Genomic DNA, 22,126 nt, shown 5'->3' with positions numbered 1-22,126 from the left:
GAACAGCCTCTTCCAAATGGGGAGGATCAGGGTAGGGGGATGGGGAGAGGGTGCATGGTTCCCTTCTCGCCACTTCCTTGTATGGACAGTGGGGGACTCCACAGACCGGCTTGGGAGAGGCCTGAAGCCCGGTACCCGGACGTGCTGGGGGAAGCACAAAGGGGCCGACAGAAGGGGGTGGGGAGGCCCGTCGGTGCAACGAGATGGAGTGGGCTGGCGCTTCGGGAAAGCGAATCGAGGGCGGCGGGTAGGTGAAACTGCTGCAAACGTCCTCGGAGGCTGAGCTCAGCCCCCTAAATTGCAAAGATGGGAGGGAGAGGCTGGGTGAGGAAGAGCCCCCCTCCCTCGACCCTCTGGCGCTTCGAGCTTAGGGCCGGCTTTGTGGGGCGGAGGTTCCCTCCAGGCGATGAGGGAAGGGGATGAGGAGGGCCACTCTTACCTCCATCAGCCCCCCCGACGTGTCCAAGTCGTACACGATCGTCTTGGTCTCCATTTTCTCCCACATTCATCCACCTCCCGGGCTGGGTGCTCTCTGCTCCGGCCCCCCCAACCCCGGGGGGAGGGGGGAAGCGGGAGGAGGGGGCGCTGCTGACCCCGGCTCCCCTTCTTTTTTCCCAGCACGGGTCCCGACTTCCTCGCCCTGGCTCCCCCCCACCCCCCGGCCCCCAGTTCCCGGGACGGCAGCGTCCTCCCCACGGGCCGTGAGGGGGGAGCGGCCCCTCAGCCCCGGCCCGGCGGCTGGTTGCACAGTGGGTCCCGGCTCCGGGGGTCAGGCCTCGGTGGGGCCTAGTCCCACAGGCTAAAGCCGGCGCTGGCGACCGCTGGTCGGGCCGGGAAGGTTGGCGGGCGCTGCCATCCTGGGGTTGGGGGATCGGGGGGGGGGGTGAGAGGTTAGGTGAGGTTGTGGTACGTGAGGTGACTGGGGGAAGGGTGGTGATGGGGGGTGGTCCCCGGGCTCCGCCTCTCGCCGCCGCCGCCGTCTGCGTCCCGGCTGCCGCGCACTTGGCGCAAACTTACCGCGAGCGCCCGCAAAGCCACCCGCGCAGGCGCCCCGGGATCGCCGCTCGCCGCGCGCAACCGCAGTGACAGCCGGCGGCCGGGCTCCCGCGCAGCCGCGGTGAGGGGGTACCCCCCAGCGCGCAGCCGCGCTGGCATTCGTCTGGAACTCCGAAGCCCCGCCTTTCTGCCCCGCGCCAGCGTACTGAGATAAAAGGGCGGGACCTGAGGTCTCGCGCGGGTGCCTGGGAAAGCTCGTAGAGGTCATAGCGCAGCCGCAAGAACCTGGGGACTCTTCATCCATTGGTGTCTGTGTGTAGACCAAGAGGACTCTGTTCCCGCGCAGGCGTGTTGGGGGTGCTCCCCTCCCGCCCCATAACAACACAGCCGCCTTCCGCGCAGGCGTGTTGTCACCTGCAAGCCCTCAGAAGAAAGCTTCTCCGTTCGCCATTTTGGTAATGGGATATGGGCTACCATGCCCTTGGAGTCCACAGGCATGAACAGGAAGGAGGAAACTGGTGTTGAATGAGGCTGGTAGGCTGTCGGGGACAGCACATTCTTAGGGATATCGTATTGGACTATTTGGTTCCAGCGTCAGGTGTGGCTGGGCTAGGCCGCCATATTGGTAAAGAGAAAAGACATTGCGACAGAAAACGACGCTTTTGGTGGCGGGTGGCTGCAGTTCCTACTTCCCTCCCGCTCCCGACAGTTAATTTTAGCCCAAGCATCCCTGCCTTGTGTGGTGATGACACCATGGAGAGTTCCGCATGTCCGTTACTACCCTCTCTTGACCATTGTCCCTGAGAATTGCTCTTCGAGAGGAAGCCAAAAGCGGAGAGTTGTAATCCTGACAACGCCCTACTACCTGACTACTGCAGACTTCAACTCCCAGTTTGCAATGCGTAGGGGGTTCAAAGGGCGAACGGGACCGTATTGCACCCTGGGAGCAAGAATCGCGATGTGTCTGATGGGTTGTGGGAGCAGTAGTTTCGTGTGCGTGCGGTGAACTGTACGGTAGGACGGACTCACCGGAGATATTTGCCTGCCGGGAAGGGATACTTTTGAGGGTTGAAGTGCTGTCTGCTGGGTTTTGTAGTCTAAGGGACTCATCTAGAATTCTGGGCGGGGATTCATGCTCCCCTTTGGGACGCCCACCCCTTTCCTTAGTAGCGCAGGCAGAGATAGCTAGTTATCGCTGCCTGACTGGACGAAGCAAGGGAGAAGGGGCGCTTCGTTGTGCCTGACACTAGGCGTGTAATTGGCATTGTTGACAGGTAGCTCTGTTCTGCCCATTTTTAATGTTAAGACACATTTAGCATTCTCAGAGTCTTAAAACTGGAAAGGGCTTAGGGACCATCTGACTTAATCCCCTCATTTCCAGATGCACAAAGAGGAGCAGTAATTTGCCTAGGTCACATAGTGAATTTACAGCAGATCTAGGAATGAAACATATAGCTCGATTCCCTGGCCGGACACTGTACACCACATCATGCCAACTGCCTGTGAGGAATTTTTGCTGCTGCTGCTTTTGAGACAGTAAGGAGTATGTGTTAGATAGGTTGGGGAAGCAAGTGGTGGAGTCTTAGGTTTCAGTTTTTCTGACTTTTCACTTTTCTGATGACTCTCTTGGTGCCAGGAAAGAATGACAAAATCATGAGAGTGGTGTGGAGAATGTCAGGTAAATTGACTGCTTTCTGCCTTCTGCCAGCTTCAGCCAACAGTAGATTTCAGTAGCTGTGGGCCAGAGATGTGGCCCTTAGAGAGAGGTGGGTTAAGGTAGATTGCTTGTATGGAATTGGCCAGACCTGTCTCCTAGGGCTGTACTTCAAGCCACAGGCCCTCAAAAGTTGGACCTTCCTGTGCTCGCTCTCATTCTCATTGGCTTTCTTTCTACTGCTCAGGGCTCAGCTGTTCTGCTGTGTCAGCCTGAAGGCACTATAGGGCAGATAAGTAAGCTGTTGGCACATGCCCAGGGAGCAAGACTTTGCTTTGATCAATACCATCAGTTGCAGCTGAGAACAGAAACAGGCAGTGGGCTAATGAGGGAAATAAGACTTGGTTCTGTTGATAAGTGCCAGGGAAACTAATCACTCCACACACCTTCCTCCTTCCTCTTGGAACTTAGAAGATGAGGTCAACTTGGTGGGGTCAGGAGTTGGTGCCACCTTGGAGAGCTCCAGCCCTGGCTGTTCAGGGGCATTGAGGAGAGGGAGCAGGTGGGATACAGATGCCTTTGGAAATGACCTCTTGTGGCTAATCTAGGCACTGCACTCTGCGTGAACTGGAGCTTCTCCATCCCTCTAGGTGGCTTGTGCTAGAGCCAGGGGTGGGCAGCATGAGTGGTCAAGACCTCTCTGTTTTAAGACTGTAGAAGCAGAAGGTGCTGGTGGCTTCCTTTTTTCTTTCGGGGATTTTTTTTTTTTTTTTTTTTTTTTGGGGGTTTTTTTTTTTTTTTGGGGGTTTTTTTTTTTTTTTGGGGGTTTTTTTTTTTTTTTGGGGGTTTTTTTTTTTTTTTGGGGGTTTTTTTTTTTTTTTGGGGGTTTTTTTTTTTTTTTGGGGGTTTTTTTTTTTTTTTGGGGGTTTTTTTTTTTTTTTGGGGGTTTTTTTTTTTTTTTGGGGGTTTTTTTTTTTTTTTGGGGGTTTTTTTTTTTTTTTTTTTTTTTTGTGGCTGGCTGGCTATGGGCCCCTTTGACCTCGGTATTATAACACTGTGCTCTAACCAACTGAGCCAACCAGCCAGCCTCAGGAATTATTTTGTCTTGTTGCTTCTGCCTGTTTCCTGCCTCTTGCTCTTACTCTGGAGAGCAGCCATGCAGGGCATACCTCTAAGCATGGAATGCATGCTGGGGAAAATGCTGGGCAAATGCTTTCATCTCAGGAAACACCGGGGGCCATAGTGAAGGGGCAGACTGAAGCAGATCCTGTCCAGCCACCTCTTTCCAAAGCCCATGGGTAGGTTTTTGCCTAGCATAGGAATCAAGCTCCTAAACTGCATTGTTCCTGCTCCTGACAATCTGGATGTTCTCTAAAGCCAAGCCAGACTAGGGCCTCATATTCAGAGGTTCAATCTCTAGTTCCTATTTCAGTGTCCCAAGCTTTGCTTGCTTGGGAAGAAGGGGAAGGAGAGATGTTTCAGACTTCCTGGGCCTTGTCGGCAATCCAGTGGCATTAAGAAGGGATTAAAAAGTGTACAAGCCAGTAGTTTTGGACCTGGCAAATAGGAAATGAGGCAGTTGGGTGGATGAGCAGTTGTGTTCCTGGGCTTCCACATCCCTGTGGCACCAGCCATTGGGGCCTCTCATTTCACTGGCCGTTACTGACCTTTTGGGGACAGTAGCCCCTGCTCTACTGCATTTAACTTTCTTTGTAAAATCTGGGGATGATTGATTGGTGGGTCAGCATGCCTGTGGTCCTGAAGTCCACATCCCATTTATCTCCCACCTTCCTTCCCTCCAAGAAAGCACTATCCACCTTTGTCATTTCTTGGTTTTTTTCAAAAACACCATTTTAATAAGGAAACAAAAGAAATAAATGATTGTTATCTGGCTGGAGGCCAGACCCCATATAATACATTACATATACAAAGTGACCTTCAGCCAGCTCCTAGGCTGCTCCCTGGGATTCTTTGACCCCCTGTTCCATGCCAAATTCCTGGGTCCTCGGACCTCTGCTGCTCTCCAGAATATGCCTCCCCACTCCCCTCATACCATAACTTAGTGGCCAGGAGGGGAACCTGGCAAGTGTCTGGGGTTGGAGGAAGGACTAGTGGGAAAGAAGATGTTTGTAACAGCCAGATCAACATCAGGGGAAGGTCTCCCTCTCTTCAGGGTATAGGGTGGCCAGGGGTACAGTGAGGTGTCCTGCTTTGGTGTGGAGCATGAGTGCCCAGGGAAGCCCAACCTGAGCTTGGGGTCAGGTCCCTGAATCCCACAGGATTTCTTAGAATTATTACCTCTACTGGGATGGGGCAAGAGGCAGAACTGTCCATTCCCTGGGCTTTAGAGAAGGATTAGAGACCTCTTCATGTTGGCATGCCAGGACTACCCACAGGTCACCATTGAAAGCAGTTTTGGCTATTGGTGATGGCCCTGTGAGGGGCTGTTTCCACCACCATCAAGTGAACTCTGCTGCAGGGTTCTAAGTGCCAGGGTTGGATTGTGGTTATAGGGAGGATGGTACTCCTGCTTTGCCTGGGAATTCCAGGCTGGAGGTCCAGGGCATGAAGGAGGGTCAGAAGAATGCTGGCTGTTGATGCATGTGCTCCAGCTGTGTTCTTCCCATAGGTATTTGCCCCCTGACTTGCATCCAAGGAAGGGCCCTAAGTAGGCAGTGGTACCAAGAAAATAGGCCATGGTAGGCATTGCAGGCAGGGAAGGGCACAACTTCTTGAGGGCTAGGTGGCGTCTCTTCCCAAGTGGTATGTACAGGAGGTGGAGAGACAGCAGGAAGCCGGAAGCCCTGCTGCTGGGCTGTGATGCAGGGCTGAGGTGGCGTCCCCAGGCTGCCCCCACCTAGATGGAGACTTCATATTCTCTCGTCTCCTGCAAAGGAAAGAGACTGCTGGGAGTTGGAAACTTGTATAAGTTTTGCCAGGCCATAATCCACCTCCCAAGGAAAATGGGAAAAGCGAGAGGGCTTGGCAGGACCCTCAGGAGTACTTGCCCAAGGGAGCAGAAAACTGGGTCCTAGAAAGGGTGTCAAGGCTAGCATGGGTACTTACTCCAGTCTCATAGGTTGGATTGTCAAATGCTGACTCCACCATGATGCGGTTGTAGGGGTGGGGGCGTGTTCGGGGCAGCTGGAGGGGGATTTTCCCCTGGAGCCTGTTGGGCAGAGAAGCCTTTGAGTCAGGAATGCTGGGCAGGAGTGAGTCAGATATACAGAGGAGGAAGAGAAGCCAGACTCACCTGGAGAAGTAGAGGTACACACCTCCCACCAACAGCACCATTGCCACCAGCGGCAAGAAGATGGCAGCTGCAATGTGGACAGCATCCAGGGTGCTGGAGGCAGCAGGTGCCTTGGCAACTGAAAACACAGAGGGTGGGATTAGAGCAGAGGTCTCTGTCACCTGGGGCCAACAGCCCATCATCTCAGTCCAAAGGCATCTGGCTACCAGCTCTCTCTAGCTGGCTGGGAGCAGGGAAAGAGCTTTTTGCCCTGCTAGGCTCAGACCTCTCTTTCTCTGGCCTCCTTCCTTGGGGAACCCATGGCCTGGGAGTGGAGAACCATGGGCAGGGAGATGATTTTCCTGGTCCTCAAGGATAGGGACTCACCATCTAGGCTGCGGCTGCTGTAGAACCCATCCAGAGAGGCTGGAACAAGAGGGAAGGGCCAAGGACAGTGAATGAGCCCAATGGGCCAAACCACTAAAGCAGGGAGTGGAGGTAACGGGCTGATTATGGGAAAGATTTGTCCAAGGAGAGCCCACTCCAGCATTTGTCTTGGTGATACCACTTCAGAAGGATCTGGCAAAGACTGGGGAGACCAAGGGTAACATGAAGGGGGCTAGGGCAGGTGGTTCTGGTTCTCAGCATTGGATATGTTTGCCAGAACAGTCCTATCGGCCAGCCAGGGTTTTGGGGGGTGGCAGGGCACTCACCAGCCCTACAGATGGGTGGGGGATCACTCCAATGCGAGGGGTGCCCAGGCACACACTTGATCCTGGCCTGGCCTTTCAGCACATAGCCTGGGGCACAAGAGAAGTGAACGGTGGCCCCTGCTGGATGTCGCCGCTTCTCAGGACTGCGGGCTCCATTCTCGGGGGCACTGAGGCCATGGCATGGCTTGAGTTGTTCCACTGCAAAGCAGGCAGAGCCCAGTGAGGGTGCCAGGGTACTAGCCTCCAGGGATAGCATCCTTTATGTCTTACCAGAGGCTTCCCCTCCTACTCATCTGACACTTACGAAGACATTTGGGGGTCCGGTCACTCCACTTGGGGCTGCCGGCCTGGCGATCATGGCAGGTGAGGATGGTGCTACCCGTCAGCACAAAACCCTGGTCGCAGATATACTGCACTGTGGTCCCCACAGGAAACTTGGGGCTGGATATGAGGCGTCGGCTGTGTTCCACATCCCCAGGGTCATGGCAGGAAGTCACTATGGGTGGGGAGTGATGAAGGGAAGTTGCCTAAGGAAAACTCAGCAAAGCTCAGTCTACCCTGGCTTTGTTCCAGGCCAGTTAACATGTTCATGTCATATGGCTCCACCTCCTATTTATCTCTCCCTACTGTTTTGCTGGTGTGGCTCCTCGTTTGTCCCCTGCCCATCCATTAGGGTCATCAAACACTGATTGGCCATTTACCAGGAACAAAGTACTTGGAAAAAGTGGCTGATATCCCTATAAATAGGTATTATCCCCATTTCACAGATGAGGACACGGAAGCTATGAGAGGTGAAGGAACTTAAAGGATACCAGCTAATAACAGTGAAGTCTGATTCAGAATCCAGGAGAGAGGACTGTAGGTTGTGTTGGGTAAGGGAGCATGGGAAAGAGGTACACTCACCCCTCTGGCATGAGGGCAGGTCCTCACTCCAGGTTAGGTCCCACTGGCACATGAGGACACTGGATCCCACCACCTGGTAGCCGGGGTAGCACTGGTAAGTGACCACAGTGCCATGTACCAGCTCAGGCTGTGACGGGTTCTTCCAACCATTGGGGATCTCAGGCAGCTCTGGACATGTGTCATTGCGGGGCACCTCTGGGGACACAGAAGCAGCAAGATGCAGGCCCTCAGCTAGCACCAAAGGGACTGTGCTGGCCCCCCTCACTCTGAGGGCTCTCTGGCCCCTGCCAGTTTGTCCTGGGCCTAGACTGGCCTAGGCAGGCTCAATGATTCATTCCTGTGCTCAAGCCTCTCCTTGCCTGTCCCTAACATCACTCTGTCTCCTGGATTGCAGCATTATCATCTAGGCTTTGGCCTTACTTCCAAAAGCACCTTGGCCAGTTCCTCACACCTGAGAGATGGGGCCATGTAGGGTGAGAGAAATTGTCACTTCTATTAAAGATTGTCAGGTAGAAACCAACACCTTTTCCCTATTTTTGTTAGGTTCTTCCTGCTGCCTACCCAAATCCCTTTGCTGCAACAGAAGGCTCCCTTTCTCTTAGGGGGGCTCTCAGGGAAAATGGAGAACAGGATTAGTTTCCTTTGGGTAATATCTGGAACTTTTCCAGCTTTCCCTTGTCAGAAAAAGCATTCGGGCTGTTCCTTGTCCTGGCCTCTGACTTGCTGTGGTTTGGGGTCTGCACTCTGAATGGGGCAGGGACAAGCTCACCAAAGAAGTGGATGACGAAGCCCTGCTGGTATCCCAGCACTGAGGTCCCAGGGTCCGACTGGAATTGGATGGTGACATCAGCCATGGAGGTAAAGAGCTGGAGGTGGCCACGGGGCCCTGAGTACTGGCCCAAGACCCGAGCTGTCAGGTCATCCCCATCATAGAAGGTAAGAACATCACCAGGGCCTATGCGCAGCCTGCGGAGGAGGACTGTCAGGGCAGAGCAGGCCAGGGGCCCCAGGATTGGCTGGACAAGAGATGTCCCCAGACCTCAGGAGCTGGCTTGGCCTAACCCAGTAGCACTCACACTCGGATGTCCAGCATGATGCGCTTGTCCTCTTCCACATGCACACCCCAGATGCAGTCCTGCCCACGGCCATAGGGCTCTGGCCAGTTGGGGGAGAGCACAACTCCGGCCGAGTCTGTGATCTCCCCGCTGCACACAGCTGGAAGGCAGGGGAGGCCCGGGAGGCGTGTCCCCTCCGCGTTCCCCCCAGTGCCATGTCGGGGCTGCCACCTGCCCGCAGGAGTGCCCACCCATTGCTGGGAGATCCCACCTCTTCCTCTGGGAGAAGCCTGAATCACACATGTCACAGGGTCCCTGTGGCCCCAGGCTCTGTGGTGGTTCCCTCATACCCACTCTGCTCTCTGCCCCTGGCAGGCCCATTCACTGGTGCCTACTGACCTCGGCAGGCTGGCTCTGTCTCATTCCACTGAGGGTCATGGAGGTCAACACATTCGATGATGATGGAACCCTGCTCCAGGGTGTAGCCAGGGTCGCAGCTGAACTCCACAGTGGTACCAACAGGGTAGGAGGGTGCACTGCTGCTGAAGTTGCCGTATTTGACAAAGGGCTCATAGCAATGGCCCTGCTGGAAGGCTGTAAACCACAGGGCCCAGCCCAGCTCAGCCTCAACTGGAGTAAATACAGAGGGCAGGCATCCTCCTACTTCCTTCCCCAGGCACTTTTTCTTCCTGGGTACAAATGTATGTTCTGGGCTTGGCATGGGAGGATGGAAATGGACAGCCTAGAGCATCCATCCCTATCTGTTCAGGAGGCTGTCTTGATCACCATTGTATTCTCAGTGCCTAGTTTTGTATTTGATACAGAGAAAGTGCTCAATAAATTTTTTTGTGTGTGAATGAATTAATGGACACATGCGTGCATGATGGTTCTAGAATGTCTCTTGCATCAGTTCTCCTTCTCTAAGGATTGGGGCCTTTTTTGTTTTTCAAAATAAATCTGGTGGGCCGGCCCAGTGGCGCACTGGATAGTGCGCCGCTTGGGAAGCGCGGCGGCGCTCCCGTCCGAGGGTTCGGATCCCACATACAGACTGGCTCCCGCTCACTGGCTGAGCGAGGCGCGGGAGCAACGCCGAGGCTTGCGATCCCGTTGCCGGTCCCCGGTCCGGTACGGGGGCAACACTGAGGGTTGCGATCCGTTGCCGGACACGGAAAAATGACAAAAGACAAACTAAATAAATAAATAAATAAATAAATCTGGAGAATTCCTTCTCTTGGATCAGAGGACTCGGGTCCAGGCAAGAGTCTCCTGCAAAGACGGGGTAGAAATCCTGGACCTGAGGGGAGGAGCAGGGAGAGTGTGCCTAAGTGCTAGGTGAGCAGGGGCCAACTTTGGAGAGTGATAGAATGGAGGCAGAGAGTGGAAGGGTATGGGAGAAAAACCCTGGGCCCAAGCCCATCCCCCCCCCCCCAGGTTAGGTCCCAGAAAGCTCACCCTCATAGCGCAGGGCCATGCCTGCAGCTGCCCCGCTGCTATCAGTACTGAGTTCCACAAAGAAGTGTCTGCCAGAGCTGAGCAGGCCCTCAATGGGCAGGTATTCCACCTCATAGGAATCGTACACAGGTGGGGCCTCCACGTTGTCCCCATTGCGAATAATGAGCCTGGGTCAGGAGAGTGGCAGCTAAGTGGCTGATCACTGACATAGGTGTGGCCCAGGATTGGGGAGCATCCCTCCAGCAGAGTATTACCAGGCTAGGCACTCCCATCCCACTAGGACAGCTCCTCACCTGTCATCATCCTCTGCCAGGGAAACCTTCTCAAAGTGCAGGTGTAGCCGCTGGCCCTCAGGAGCCTCGAGCAGCCAGTGGCAGGTGAGGTTGTTGCTATAGTTGCCCGGGAAGCCCGGAGAGACAATACGGCCAGTGGTGGCATTACGGATCACACCACCACAGGCAGCTGTGAGACAGGGACAGGATGTAGGCTGGGCCCCTAATGATCCCAGGCAGCCTAACAAGCCTTGCTCTCCATCCCATCTCTGTACCTTCTGCATGGGGCAACAGGGACCTTTGCCTCCCTGGCCATCTTTGCTGTCATGGTCCCAAAGGTCAATCTTTTAGCCCTGTGACCCTACAACTCCAGACAGCCTGGACACCAGAAGCCTACCTGCTAACCCTTCATACTTCTGGGACTATTTATGTGCAACTCTTAAATGTAGGTAGATCTTTCACTGCTTGCCTGCGCGACCCAGGGTAAATCACTTTCCTTCTCTGCTGATTCCTCCAGGAGGCCCTCCCTGACTCCCCCCGGGCGGACTTTATTTGAAGCCCTTACTCTGGGCTCCAATCTTCTTGGTTACACCTGCTATCCCTTCCTCATCCCACTTTCCTAGAACCAGTTCTTCGTTTGGGTATGTTCCATAACTGGGACTCCCTGAGGCAAGGGCCAGATCTTTTTAGGCCAGGCACAGAGTTGGTGTTCAGTGTTGATTGAGTAAAACGAGTTAATGAATGTATAAAGGGGGGTTAACAGATCAGGGATGACAAACACCTGATGAGCATGCCATCCACCCCAAAATCTTGTGGCTTAGCTAACACTGCTAGCCATAGGTGGCCTCAAACACTCTGAAATAGCTCTTCAGGCATCACTACCACTGTCATTCCTGGGCCGACCCCTTAGGGCTTTTCCAATGCTGACCCCTCTGGCCTGGAACTGTCCTCTTTTTCCAAGGAAAGGCTGAGCAGTTTGCCTGTGCATGTGGTCAGAATTGCTGGGTTACTTGGCCACAAGCTCCTGGCAGTTAAGTGGGGCCAGAGAAGAGGCCTCAGGCAAGAGGAGTGTGGCTGGTTCCAGGCAGTGCTTTTCTCCCCTGGACAAACAGCTCTGAACCTTCCCAGCACTCAGAGACCAGGCTACCATGACCAATACACAGTACCTTTGTCTCCAAATGCTCAAGGCAGCAAGTATTTAAACCTAATAAAGCTCCTGGGGGGCTGGGGTGAGTATCTGCTCTGCCACTCTGCAGAGAGCGCAGTCCTACCTTTCTGCTTGGTCTCAGAATGGAATTATCCTTCAATCTGATCATGCCCCATCCTTTGCTTAAAGTGGCTCTCTGTTACCCTCAGGATAGAGTTCAAGCTCAAAATGGCATCCAAGTCCTTTATGAATCTGATTCTCTCCAGACTCAGCTCCAGTCCCCTCTCCTCATATACCCTCTCCTTCAGGCATACCTCACTGTGTCCTTGCTATGTCATGCTGTTTCATGCCTCCACACCTTTGCATATGCTGTTCCAGGAACCTACCCCACTTCCCCAAACTAACATTTCTGTAATCCTTCCATGCTATGTCCTCAGGAAGACTTCCTTGCCCCCTTCTTCATTTGGGAGCTTCTCTCCCTCCCTTGGGTTTCCACGACACCCTGAGTTTACCCCTGTTACAGCATTTTGTGTACTGAGCTGTCTGTCAGTCTTCCCACTAGACAGAGCTCCTCGAGGGCAGGGAACACGTTTGTTCTATTCATCTCTGGTTGTGCCTGGCAGCCAGGAAGAACTTATAAAATGAAATAAGATTCAAAAGCCCAACTCCCACCCCCCAAAAAAAGAAAAAATCCCAAGTTGCCTCTCATATGGCAAACCAAACACTTTATTATCTTCCTTCCTCCAACAAGCCCTCTTCCATTTGCAGTGATCCCAAACCTCCTGATCACCCAGGACCAGAACCTAGGAGTCCCCTTTCCCTTTTCCCCTTTCCCTCATCAGTGTCTCTCGAACTTCCCTCCTCTCTGTTGCCAAAAGTCACTGTCTAAGTTCAAACCCTCTTGCTGGGCTGGCCTCCCAGCCTTCAGACCACTACCTGGCTGGCTCTCCTGAGGAATAGTTCTGAGCTCCTCCCTTTTTCTCTCAAAAAGTGACATTCAAGGCCTTTGCACTGCTCTCCACATGTCTCAGGCTTCAGCCAAACCTGGCTGTCCTCTGTGTCCCTGGATAACCTCAACTTCCTTCCTCTGTGCCAGAAGCCTTCTAAATACCCAACTAAGAATGACTGTTCCCTCCCCTCCCAGGTCACTTAATGTCTCTTCATTGGTACTTCTTACTTCCTACTGGAAATTGGTGACCTATGTGTAGCCTTCTTCTCCCCCTTCCTGGAACTGTGGGCTCTTTGAGGGTGGAATCCCTTTTAAATTCAGTTCTTTATACCTGTGGTGCCTCCATATAGTATGTGCCCAATAAGTGCAGGTCAGATGAATGCTATTGAGGTATGTGACCATTTTCTGGCTTCCTTATGGAGAGCAAATGAAAGTGCCTGACAGCGATAGAGAACAGGGATGAGTCCTCCACGTCACTTCTCTGCTCAGCACTGAGCCCCCTCCCTTGGGGCCACTCACCAATACATACAGGCTCCTGGGAGTCCCAGAAGGGTTGAGTAGCATTGAGACAAGTAAGGAGACTGGCACCCTTCAGCTGGTAGCCAGTGGCACAGTGGAAGCGGGCACTGCCTCCTGGATGGAGGCTGGTGACAGTCACATCTCCATAAGCTGGACGTTGGGGAAAGTAGCAGCTCAGGAGATAGGCTGCAAAGAGAGAACGGGTAATATCGTATGTGTGTATGTGCGTGTGAGGGGGAGCTGAGCCATTGCCAGGGGAAAAAAGTCCTGCCCAGTCTGCCCCAGACTACCTGGAGGTGTCACTTGGGGCCAGAGGAAGCATTGGGAGTTACAAAAAAAGACTTCAGTCCCCTCCCTAGAAGGTGCCAATATTTCCAGCAGCCTGGACTTTTTAGTCGAGCAAGCACAGATCTGGGAGTTAGGAAGCTTGGGTTCTGGTCCAAGCTTTGTGACACTTAGGCAGGTTACTTAACCTTTTTTGTGTCTGTTACCTTGTTTGTTCAATGAGGTTTAAAATGCCAGCCCATCTACAGGGTTATTGTGAGAATAAATGGAATAGTATTTTCTTCAGCTTGGTGTTCCTGCCGCCCAGCTGATAATATATCTTCAAGAGATATTCATTAAATGGTTTGCAGACATAAAAGCACTTGAATAGTGAAAAGCTTATATATAAGATATAAAGTGTGGATATTATTTTTCCTGTAATAGGCGGCAAGTATGAATTGCAGCAGGAAAGGTTCTCCCAGTAGTCACTGAGAAATTCTAAAAAGCTTCATGGCAATGGCTATGGACTTCTTTTAAAAACAGGATGGGGGCGAGGGGTGGGGAGGGAAAGCGGGGAGGGAGGGCATGCCTTTATGGGAGTTGGGGGAGGGACAAGTTGCCCTGGGAAACCTGGTAGCTTTTGGAATTGTCATACCAAGTATGACCAAATGGTGGCAGCAAATCCCACAAAACAACCTGACAAATCCAGACCTGGAGCCAAGCTGGGGTGGTAGCTAAAAATGGGGATTTTGGCTTGGGTCTGAGAGAGGGCGAAGAAGGCCTAGAGGGGTCAAGGAGAAAGGCTGAGAGAAGGCTTGGGATACAGGCCCTGTCAACCCTTCGGGAGGTAGGAGGGATGGGGACCATCTAGACTGAGGAACTTGGGTCTTGGGGTGGGGGGGGTCCACCCTCATTGATGGCACCAGGTAGATGGGAAGAAAGTCCAGGCAGAGAATCTACTAGCCTCTATGTACCTTTGTGTGAACAGAAAAAGGGCAAATCAGGGTCCAGAAATGAGTTTTGTGACTTTTAGTTTTGTGACTTTCACCTGTTCTGGCCTTAGTTACTGTGTCTGTGAAAGAGGGAGGATGATTCCTACTCTTCCATCTCTCACAATGTCCTTGAGAGATGGCCAATGAGTGGCCAATTATGGTTGGCAGGAAGTACAGGGCTGTGCTTGGCAAGTGGGCTCTGGGGTCAGTCTGCCTGGGTTTGAATATAGGTCCCCTACCTACTTTGCCACCTTGGGCAAGTTACCTAATTTCTCTGTGCCTCAGTTTCCTTGTTTTCTACCCGCTTAGAGTATTGCATCCAATGTTATAGAGGTTAAGTGAGCAGACATAGGTCCAGTGCCTGTCTGAGAACAAGTACCTAACACACTGGCCTGCTGTTACCATTTGTAATCCTGATCAATGATAGCACCTCACATCTATACTCATCTTATGGCTTCTACTTGATGTCTACAATAAGCTTGGGATGATGGAAGCCAAAGTGGGGTTTATTAACCCATTTTCAGATGAGGAAACCTGAGGTTCAGAGAGACTGTGTGCCCTCAGTCACACAGCAAGTAAGTGGTAGAGCTGGAACTTGAAGCTCCTGGCTCTAGAACCCACCTGATTTCCATCCCAGTTGAAGTAGAGACCTGGGTTCAAGGGTCAGAGAAATCTGAGAGAAGCAGACACGGCTGCCCTGGGTGGTTGTTCAGAGTGGTTACTCACAATGACGTGGGGAGAGATCCCAGGATGGGATGGGGAAAAGGATGTGGGGCACTGTACCCAGAATGGAGAGGGTTGAGGGGCTCAGAGAGGTCTAGACCATGAGCCAGACTTCAGGATCAACCCTTGCATTTACATCTCACCCTTGAGTTCTTATCACAACTCTGGGAAGGGAGGATCCTGCATTTTACAGATATGGAAACTGGGCCAGATGAGGTGAGGGTAGGGGACTGGGGTCAGATGATGAAACCCCCGGACTCCATAGTGGGTAAAGTGCCACTTCCCAGGATGAGCTTCTTCCTGTTGCCATGGCGACCATTCATGGGGAGCCTGCAATCACTGCAATCTGCTGAGTTATTTTCTCACTGGTGTCTGTTTCTGGGGCCAAGTCCAGTGTCAGGAATGCTCAAGATGGAGGAGGGGGATGCCTATCAGTACCTTTTGCTTCCCCACCTTGCTGAGGCTGTGGGAGGGAAGTTGGAACTTGGTCCTGCAGTGAAGCCCTCAAGGGGGCCCATCCTTGTGACCTCAGCTTGGACAGTTCCAGCATGGGTGTGGGTACTAGGCCCCTCCCCACCTCTTCTGGTACCCTTTTTCTCCAGCCCACAAAGCTGCACATGTGAGCACATGCTCCTCCTGTTCCCATCTCTGGGATCAGGGCTAATTACAGCCTATAATTAGGGGAATTACACTCATTAAGGAAAAAGCTGATCATTGACAAAAACTGGGTGAGGAGAGAGGGCTTTTAGGAGCCTACAAGGAGGCAGCACTGGGCGAGCCCTCCCAACCCTTCCTTGGAGTCTGCTCCCTCTTGCTGGGCCTCTAACTTGCTACCGTTCAGCCACCTTTGGCCTGACAGAGAGGAGGTCCAGAGTTTTGTGCAAAAGAATTTGCAGCAAGAGTGGTTACCATGGTGTGAAATAATGCCCACTGCTAGGGAGGATTGATGAGACATTAGGGAGGGTAGCTGGGCTACCTACATGCTCTCACCTCAGCTGGCCCTTTGCCTCTGCCAACCCCCAGTATGGTCCCTGCCCAGTGCCAGGCTCCTGGCTGCCACACAAGACTACTCCCCCAGTTTGGGTGGGGAGGCTGGGATGAGGTGAGTGCTCCTTAAGTGAGGTTTCTAAGTATCCCAATCTCCAGAGTGACTGCCCTTCAGCCCAGTTGTGGCTCCCTGCAGGGCTGCACAAGTGGTCCATGACAATGCAAGACAATCCAGTGATTGTTCACGCCAATTATTCCCCTATTAGCATCCCCCAGTCTGAACTGGTTAACCTATGCAAAGGATCAAGCTGACTTTGTGCCCAGGGAGGGAGGTGGGCAAGAGGGATGCTGATGAGAGAGCAGCAGAGCCCCAACCCCCTTTTCCTCCCTTCTCCATCCTGCCTGCTGGGTAATATGTTTCCTCAATGGAGCATGTGCTAAGCACTTGGTCCTAACCGTGACTTTGTAGGGTAGGTGGTTTTGTCTCATCTTACAGCAGAGGAAAAGGAGGACCAGAAAGGTCAAATGACCTGCCCAAGGTCAATAGCCACTGAAAAGAAGATTCAAACACATATCTGCCCATCTCTCAAGTCTGTGATTGTTCCATTACATTTTCCACCCTATACCTGAGGTATTCTGAGCTGATGGGGGTAGGGCCAGGTCCAGGATGGGCAAGGCAGTTCAGGAAGGCAAGGCTATCACTTAAAGACCTCCAGATGGTCATTGTCAAGCCCCTTTGACCTTGACCCCCTTGCATTTCGGGAGAGGGCTTCTACTGCTATTGCCTGTTTGTGTCTGCTTCCTTCTCAGATTTTCAAGTCGTTGGGGGTAAGTACCTTGGCTGGTTCATCTTGATATTACCAGTGTCCTGGCAAAACCTGGAAAAGAGTAGGAGCCTAGGAAAGTTTACTGAATGAATGAGTGAGTGACAGTGGGCACACCTGGGGGTTACCTGATCTTGAGTCAAAACCAGCTCTTTGCAGGGTGGTGGGTGGAAGAGGGAAGGTCCTGGAGTTGTCAGATGAATGATACTTACTTCCAGTTGTACAGAGCTTCGCTGGGCACCTGTACTGTGTGTTACTAGCCCCTCTCTGTTTCCCCAGGCTGTAATAGCATCAGAGACCCCTCAGGAGGGCAACCAGTCTGGGCAGGTTTCTCCCTCAGCTGCCCAAGCCTTACCTTGGTAGTGGAAATGGAAGGTGCCAGGCCCAGCAGGTGGCGGGAGGCTCTGGAACTTCAGGGCTGCTTGGTGGGTGGGGCTGCGGATGACTTGGCCCCGCAGCAGGAAAGACTGGTTGGCCAGAGGTAGTGGGTCAGGTGCCCCCAGGCCCTCCACAGTCATGGTCTCCCCCTCCCGGAGGCTGATATTCCAGACCTGCCAGTGGAGTAGGGAGAGCAAAGCGTAGCAGTCAGACTTCTTCCTGCTGCCTGAGCCCTGCTGCCTTCAGGATCCTGCCCCTGGACATAGACACGGCCAATTCTCAGTGCCCCCTGGGCATTGGAGCCCCCAGGCCCTGAGCTAAGCACTTCAGTGCAGGAGGAGTTCATCTTACCTTCTCAGTAATTCTGAGAGATGGGACCTGAGGTTCAGAGATATTAAGTGAATTATCCAAGGTCACACAGAGATTATTAACAGAACTGGGATTTGTAAGCACATCTTTCTGTCTCCAAAGCTTTTCAAGGACACCAGCTGCTTCCTTTCCTGTCCTTTCCCCTCCCTGGGCTCAGTTTTCTCATCTGTAAAGTAGGGGTGGGGTAGGTGTGTTGAGCTAGATCGTGTCTGAGGGCCTTGCCAGCAACGTGAGGTTTTAAGCATCAGACCCATGTGCCCAGCTTCCCCTGGACATCCCTTGTTGGATGCTTCACAGGCTCCTCCCACCCAGCCTGCCTCATACTGAGCCACTCTCTTTCCCCAAGCAACAGCTCCCCTGGCTCCCATCTCAGGGAATGATCTTACTATCTAGCTGGGTACCCAAATCAGAAACTGGCATCTTGTCTCCTCCCTCATGCCCCATATCCAATCAGTCATTCAGTCCTGTCAATTGGACCTCGAATCTGTTCACCACTTTTCATTCCCCTTGCCACTTCCCAGCTTATCACTGTTATTGCTCACCTAGATCACTGCAGCACCTTGACGGCCTCCCTGCCTGTAGGGCTTAACCCACTCCTTCCACATGAATATTTTCTGGACAGCAGCCAATTAATAGTCCCAGACCTGTTGCTGATCATGGTGCTTCCTTGTTTAAATCCTCCAGTGGCCCTTCACTGAGTCCATGAAGCCCGCAGTATTTATCCAAACTCCTTGCTTGGCCCTCACCTGCCCAACTTGGCCCCTGCTAACTGCTTAGTTTGGCCTTATACCATTCCCCTCCACACATCAGCCATCATTCTATTCTCTCTTTTCTCTGGGTCCCTTTCTCTGATCCTTTCCTCCAGCTCTCACAGGCCCTTCTGCCACCTCCCTGATCTTCTGGCCCTAAATCGCAGGCACATCCTTCTGGGCTCCAAGCCTCTATGTGGTCATATAAGAATTGGACAAGGACAGACTCTGTCCAGAGGAGAAGTGGCAGTGTGGCTTGGTAGGAGAAGCACTGGATTGGGAGCCCAGAGACCTGGGACCTCATCCTAACCCTGTGATGTTGGACAACTATGCTATTTGAGCTTTAGTTTTCTCATTTTATAAAATGGCCTAGTGTAGATCTTTGCTACTCAAAATGTGGTTCCTGGACTAGCAGCATTCAGGATCACCTGGGAGCTTGTAAGAAATACAGAATCTCAGACCCCACCTCAGATCTTTTAAATTGTACTCTGCATTTTAAGAAGATCCCTGGGCAATTCAAAATCACTGATCTACACTGTCTCCAAGATCTCTACCACGTTGCTCTGAGGCAGAGCCTCAGTTAACCCTTGAGGGTTAACCCTCGGGGGTTAACTATCTGGGCTGGTTAAGTAGTATCAAGTGTGTCACCAAATCATTTCCAATCTCATCTCCCAAATATTCCAGATTGTTCCTCCTCTCTGTCCCTTTGTTGCTGTCTTGGCTCTGATAACCTCCTGCCCCTTGTTTCTCACCTGAGAATGGCCTTCTAACCATTTGTCTCAATCCTCCCATTCCCAACTCATCTCCAGGTCCTGAATTGCCTCAGATCAGATCATGTCTCTCTTCTACCCAAAACCTGCTGGTGACTGCAGATTGCCCAGAGAACAAGGCCCCAAATTCCCAGCTCACAGTTGGCTTTGCCAGACTCATTTACCTGCACTGAAGCCACAGGCTACCCCTCACTCTATCCCTTTGGGCATTTGCATATGGGACTCTGCACAGAGGATGCTTTCCATTCTTCCTCTCCAGGTCAAGCTGGTCATCCTTTGAGACCACCATCCTCCATCTCCCAGGCTGGGCCAGTCAGTCCCTCTGCTTCAGGCTTTCCCCACTAGTCCTCTTCTCATCTCTCTATTAAAGCCCAGGGTAGCATTTGTGCTGCGACACCCTCTACACTGTCCAGTCTCAGTAAAGATGTGTGGGGAGAGTGGATGTGTGGGCCAATGGAGGCACATTCCTCACCAGATTCCTATGAGCTGAGAAGCACGGAAGATACTGAGCACAGCCAGGTCCAAGGAGATAGTTGCTATCCCTCAGACTGTGGGCACTGAAAATAGATGTGCCCTGAGGACTCCAGAGGGGACAGGTGGGCAGAGAAGGGTCCCCACCCCTGCCTTGGAGGAAAGACCTGGTGGGTCTTTGGGGCTGAAGAGAAGGCTCAAGGCAGGGTGCTAGGGGCAGAAGTGCCTCCTCTCTGTGAGGAGCTCCACACCCAGGCACGTTTGGGTGGAGGCTGCCTGACCATCTGCTGGGGACATTCCTCAGGGAATTCCCGCAGCAGGAGGAGGCTGGGTGAGGTCCCTTCAAACTTGGAGATTCTATGATTCTAGAGTTGGGAAAACAAGACTCACACACGTGGAGTCTGTAATTATCGAGAGATGCCAGGCAGCATATAATTCCCCCTTAAGTGGCATTGAATGCGTGCAGCAGGAATACTCGAGGGGAGAGCAGAAGGCTTGGAGGCTCAGGGGAAGTGCATGGAGCAGGTGGGTCTCAAACTGCCTTGAAGAGGGGAATGCTGGGAGGAGGAGGAGGAGGAAGAAGGGAGGGACATTCATTGCTTGGAAATTACTATGAAAGCAAAGGCAGAGAAGTAGAAATCAATTTAGTATTTCCTTCCTAGTTCCCCATATACCTCTAGCTTGACCTCTTCTAGCTTCCTGCTCCTGGTCTTGCTGCTCTGCTGGGATCAGAGGGCGCAACAGCAGCAGCACAACAGCAGCAATAACAGCAGTTGCCATTCATCGAGCACCTCCAATGTGTCAAGCCTTGTACTAGGTGCTTTACATATCTTATTTCATTCTCAGCACAGTTCTGTAAGGTAGGTGGTGAAATCCCCATAAGCAAACAGAAGCTAAGGAACTTGTAAAAGGTCACACAGGTGTTAAGAAGCAGAGTCTTGCCTTGCTGGAGGCAAAGACAGCTTTCTTTTCTCCCAACCTCATGGGGGTGTCACCTGAAGAAATAGACTTCTAGACATCTTTATTTCCAGGTGCCAGGCCCTCCAGGTTTAGCAAGGAGGTGGATCTTGGCCTGGCCTGGTTTTCTCAAGATTTTTTGGGATTTGAGTTCCCACCAGCCATCCTTCCTCCTAGCAGTCTGTAGAGCTGGAAAAACTGGGAGCTGAGACCTCTGGCCCCCTCTGGTCTCAGGGAGGCATGACCCCCTCAAGCTGGCCTGGCTCCCAGCCCAGCCCAGTGGTGAGGGTTGGGATGAGGGTGTGGAATGTAGTGGTTCCCATCCAGAAGGCTCCCTATTCTCAGCCAGAGGCTGTCTATGCAGCTCTGGTGCCTTGCGTTTTAAGCACACATTTGTGGGCATGCTGCAGTGGCTGGGATGTAATTTGTCACTTGTTCGAGGATCAGGCTGATGGGCCAGACAGGGCTGGGTGTTGGACAGGGAGGGTGATGAAGTCTTGATGCAATTTGCAGGCATCTGGGAGACAGATTGAAATGTCAGCTGTGCTCATGAGGGCTGTCTTCCCATACCCCTAGCCAGTGACAGGAGGGGACCTGGGGGCCAGGCAGGGGGAAGACAGAAGCAGAGAGAGCAGAGGACAATTCCCACAGGATCTTGGGCTGTCTAACACTGCCCTGCTTCTAGCAGACCATGGGGTCAGTTCAAGGAAGAAATATAGCCACTTTGATGGAGCTGGCCTCTTCCTGAATGGGAGGTAGGAAGGATTCAGGTTGCTTTCTGCTAACCCCCGGATCATCAGCCTCATCTGACCTGTCTGTCTCCAAGGAAGCTGTCAGTCAGGACTTCAGCATATGCCCTAATGGTGTGACCTGTAGGCGAGATAGTGCCACAGCTTTTGCACACATTTGCACTAGTACAACGCTGCATGCGCAAATGAGCTCAAGGATGACTCTTGTATGTGATCCCCACCCCCAGCACCTGAGTGCCCACTGCAGATGCTTGCCACAGCTGCACCAGACTCTTCTGGTCATCACCCTCCATAAGTATACCATGACATAGACCCACTTGTGTGCACACAGCCCCCTCAAACATATGTCCTTCATGTGCTTACCCTCACATGTGCTCTCTCATGCCAACAGTAGGATAATCGCAATTTTTTCTATAAGGCTATTTACAGTTTTCCAAGCTCTTTTACACCCATTATCCTCTCAGATCTCAGAAAACCTCAATAAGGGAGGCAGAGCAAGCTGGGTTTACCTCTACTTTATAGATAAGGGAACCTCTGTAATCAGAGAAGTTGAGAGATCCTCTTTGGTCACACAGTGAGTCCGAGGCAAAGCCAGAACTCCTGATTCACGGTCCAGTGCTCTGTCTTCATGCACAGCATCCCAGTTGCCTCCCCAGAAATGGGTGAATTCCAGGTAGGTGTCCTACAGGATCAGGCAGGGCTGGCTAAGAAAGGAGGTCTGGGGCAGAGTCCAGAGAGGCATCTGTCCCTGCCTGGAATTCCCTCTGGATTTGCTCTGTGCCATACCCAAGCCAATCTCCTGGACCAGAGGAAGGACAGGGGCTCTTGAGTCCTGAGATCCTTGGGTAGGCCACATGGCCTCTCTGAGCCCCAGTGCCTATGAAATGGGGATAATATACCTAGCTCATGGGATTGTAAGGATTAAGTGAGGTCCTGCCTGTAGGGGCTCAGCACAGAGGAGCACATCATTAGCAGTCCTCTTCCCCTTTCTGAGCATTTGC

The 22,126-nt window shown here is 52.6% G+C and overlaps 2 protein-coding genes across 6 annotated transcripts in view; both read right to left on the bottom strand.

Moving 5' to 3' along the window:
* Nucleotides 1–1,044, bottom strand: part of PHF12 (PHD finger protein 12) — a 39,406-nt gene extending 38,362 nt beyond the window's left edge. The window contains exon 1 of one of the 2 annotated variants that reach the window (XM_008566352.1): nucleotides 440–1,044. In XM_008566352.1, coding sequence (XP_008564574.1) covers nucleotides 440–505 — 66 coding nt within the window. In that variant the 5' untranslated portion in view covers nucleotides 506–1,044. The remainder of the gene's footprint in view (nucleotides 1–439) is intronic. The other variant, XM_008566353.1, reaches the window with a different exon arrangement.
* A 3,428-nt stretch (nucleotides 1,045–4,472) lies between these two features.
* SEZ6 (seizure related 6 homolog (mouse)) overlaps nucleotides 4,473–22,126 on the bottom strand; it is a 45,176-nt gene continuing 27,522 nt past the window's right edge. The window contains exons 4-17 of one of the 4 annotated variants that reach the window (XM_008566354.1): nucleotides 17,038–17,233; nucleotides 12,893–13,078; nucleotides 10,299–10,467; nucleotides 10,006–10,172; nucleotides 8,953–9,147; nucleotides 8,575–8,713; nucleotides 8,268–8,464; nucleotides 7,499–7,693; nucleotides 6,900–7,091; nucleotides 6,596–6,793; nucleotides 6,270–6,308; nucleotides 5,904–6,021; nucleotides 5,717–5,819; nucleotides 4,473–5,553 (exon numbers count right to left, since the gene is read on the bottom strand). In XM_008566354.1, the coding sequence (XP_008564576.1) occupies nucleotides 5,521–5,553; nucleotides 5,717–5,819; nucleotides 5,904–6,021; nucleotides 6,270–6,308; nucleotides 6,596–6,793; nucleotides 6,900–7,091; nucleotides 7,499–7,693; nucleotides 8,268–8,464; nucleotides 8,575–8,713; nucleotides 8,953–9,147; nucleotides 10,006–10,172; nucleotides 10,299–10,467; nucleotides 12,893–13,078; nucleotides 17,038–17,233 (2,127 nt within the window). In that variant the 3' untranslated portion in view covers nucleotides 4,473–5,520. The remainder of the gene's footprint in view (nucleotides 5,554–5,716; nucleotides 5,820–5,903; nucleotides 6,022–6,269; nucleotides 6,309–6,595; nucleotides 6,794–6,899; nucleotides 7,092–7,498; nucleotides 7,694–8,267; nucleotides 8,465–8,574; nucleotides 8,714–8,952; nucleotides 9,148–10,005; nucleotides 10,173–10,298; nucleotides 10,468–12,892; nucleotides 13,079–17,037; nucleotides 17,234–22,126) is intronic. The other 3 variants (XM_008566355.1, XM_008566356.1, XM_008566357.1) reach the window with 3 other exon arrangements.

The sequence above is a fragment of the Galeopterus variegatus genome, unplaced genomic scaffold (genome assembly GCF_000696425.1).
Source record: "Galeopterus variegatus unplaced genomic scaffold, G_variegatus-3.0.2 Scaffold236, whole genome shotgun sequence".
Taxonomy (NCBI): Eukaryota; Metazoa; Chordata; class Mammalia; order Dermoptera; family Cynocephalidae; genus Galeopterus; species Galeopterus variegatus.
This window is presented reverse-complemented; position numbering and strand designations above follow the sequence as displayed.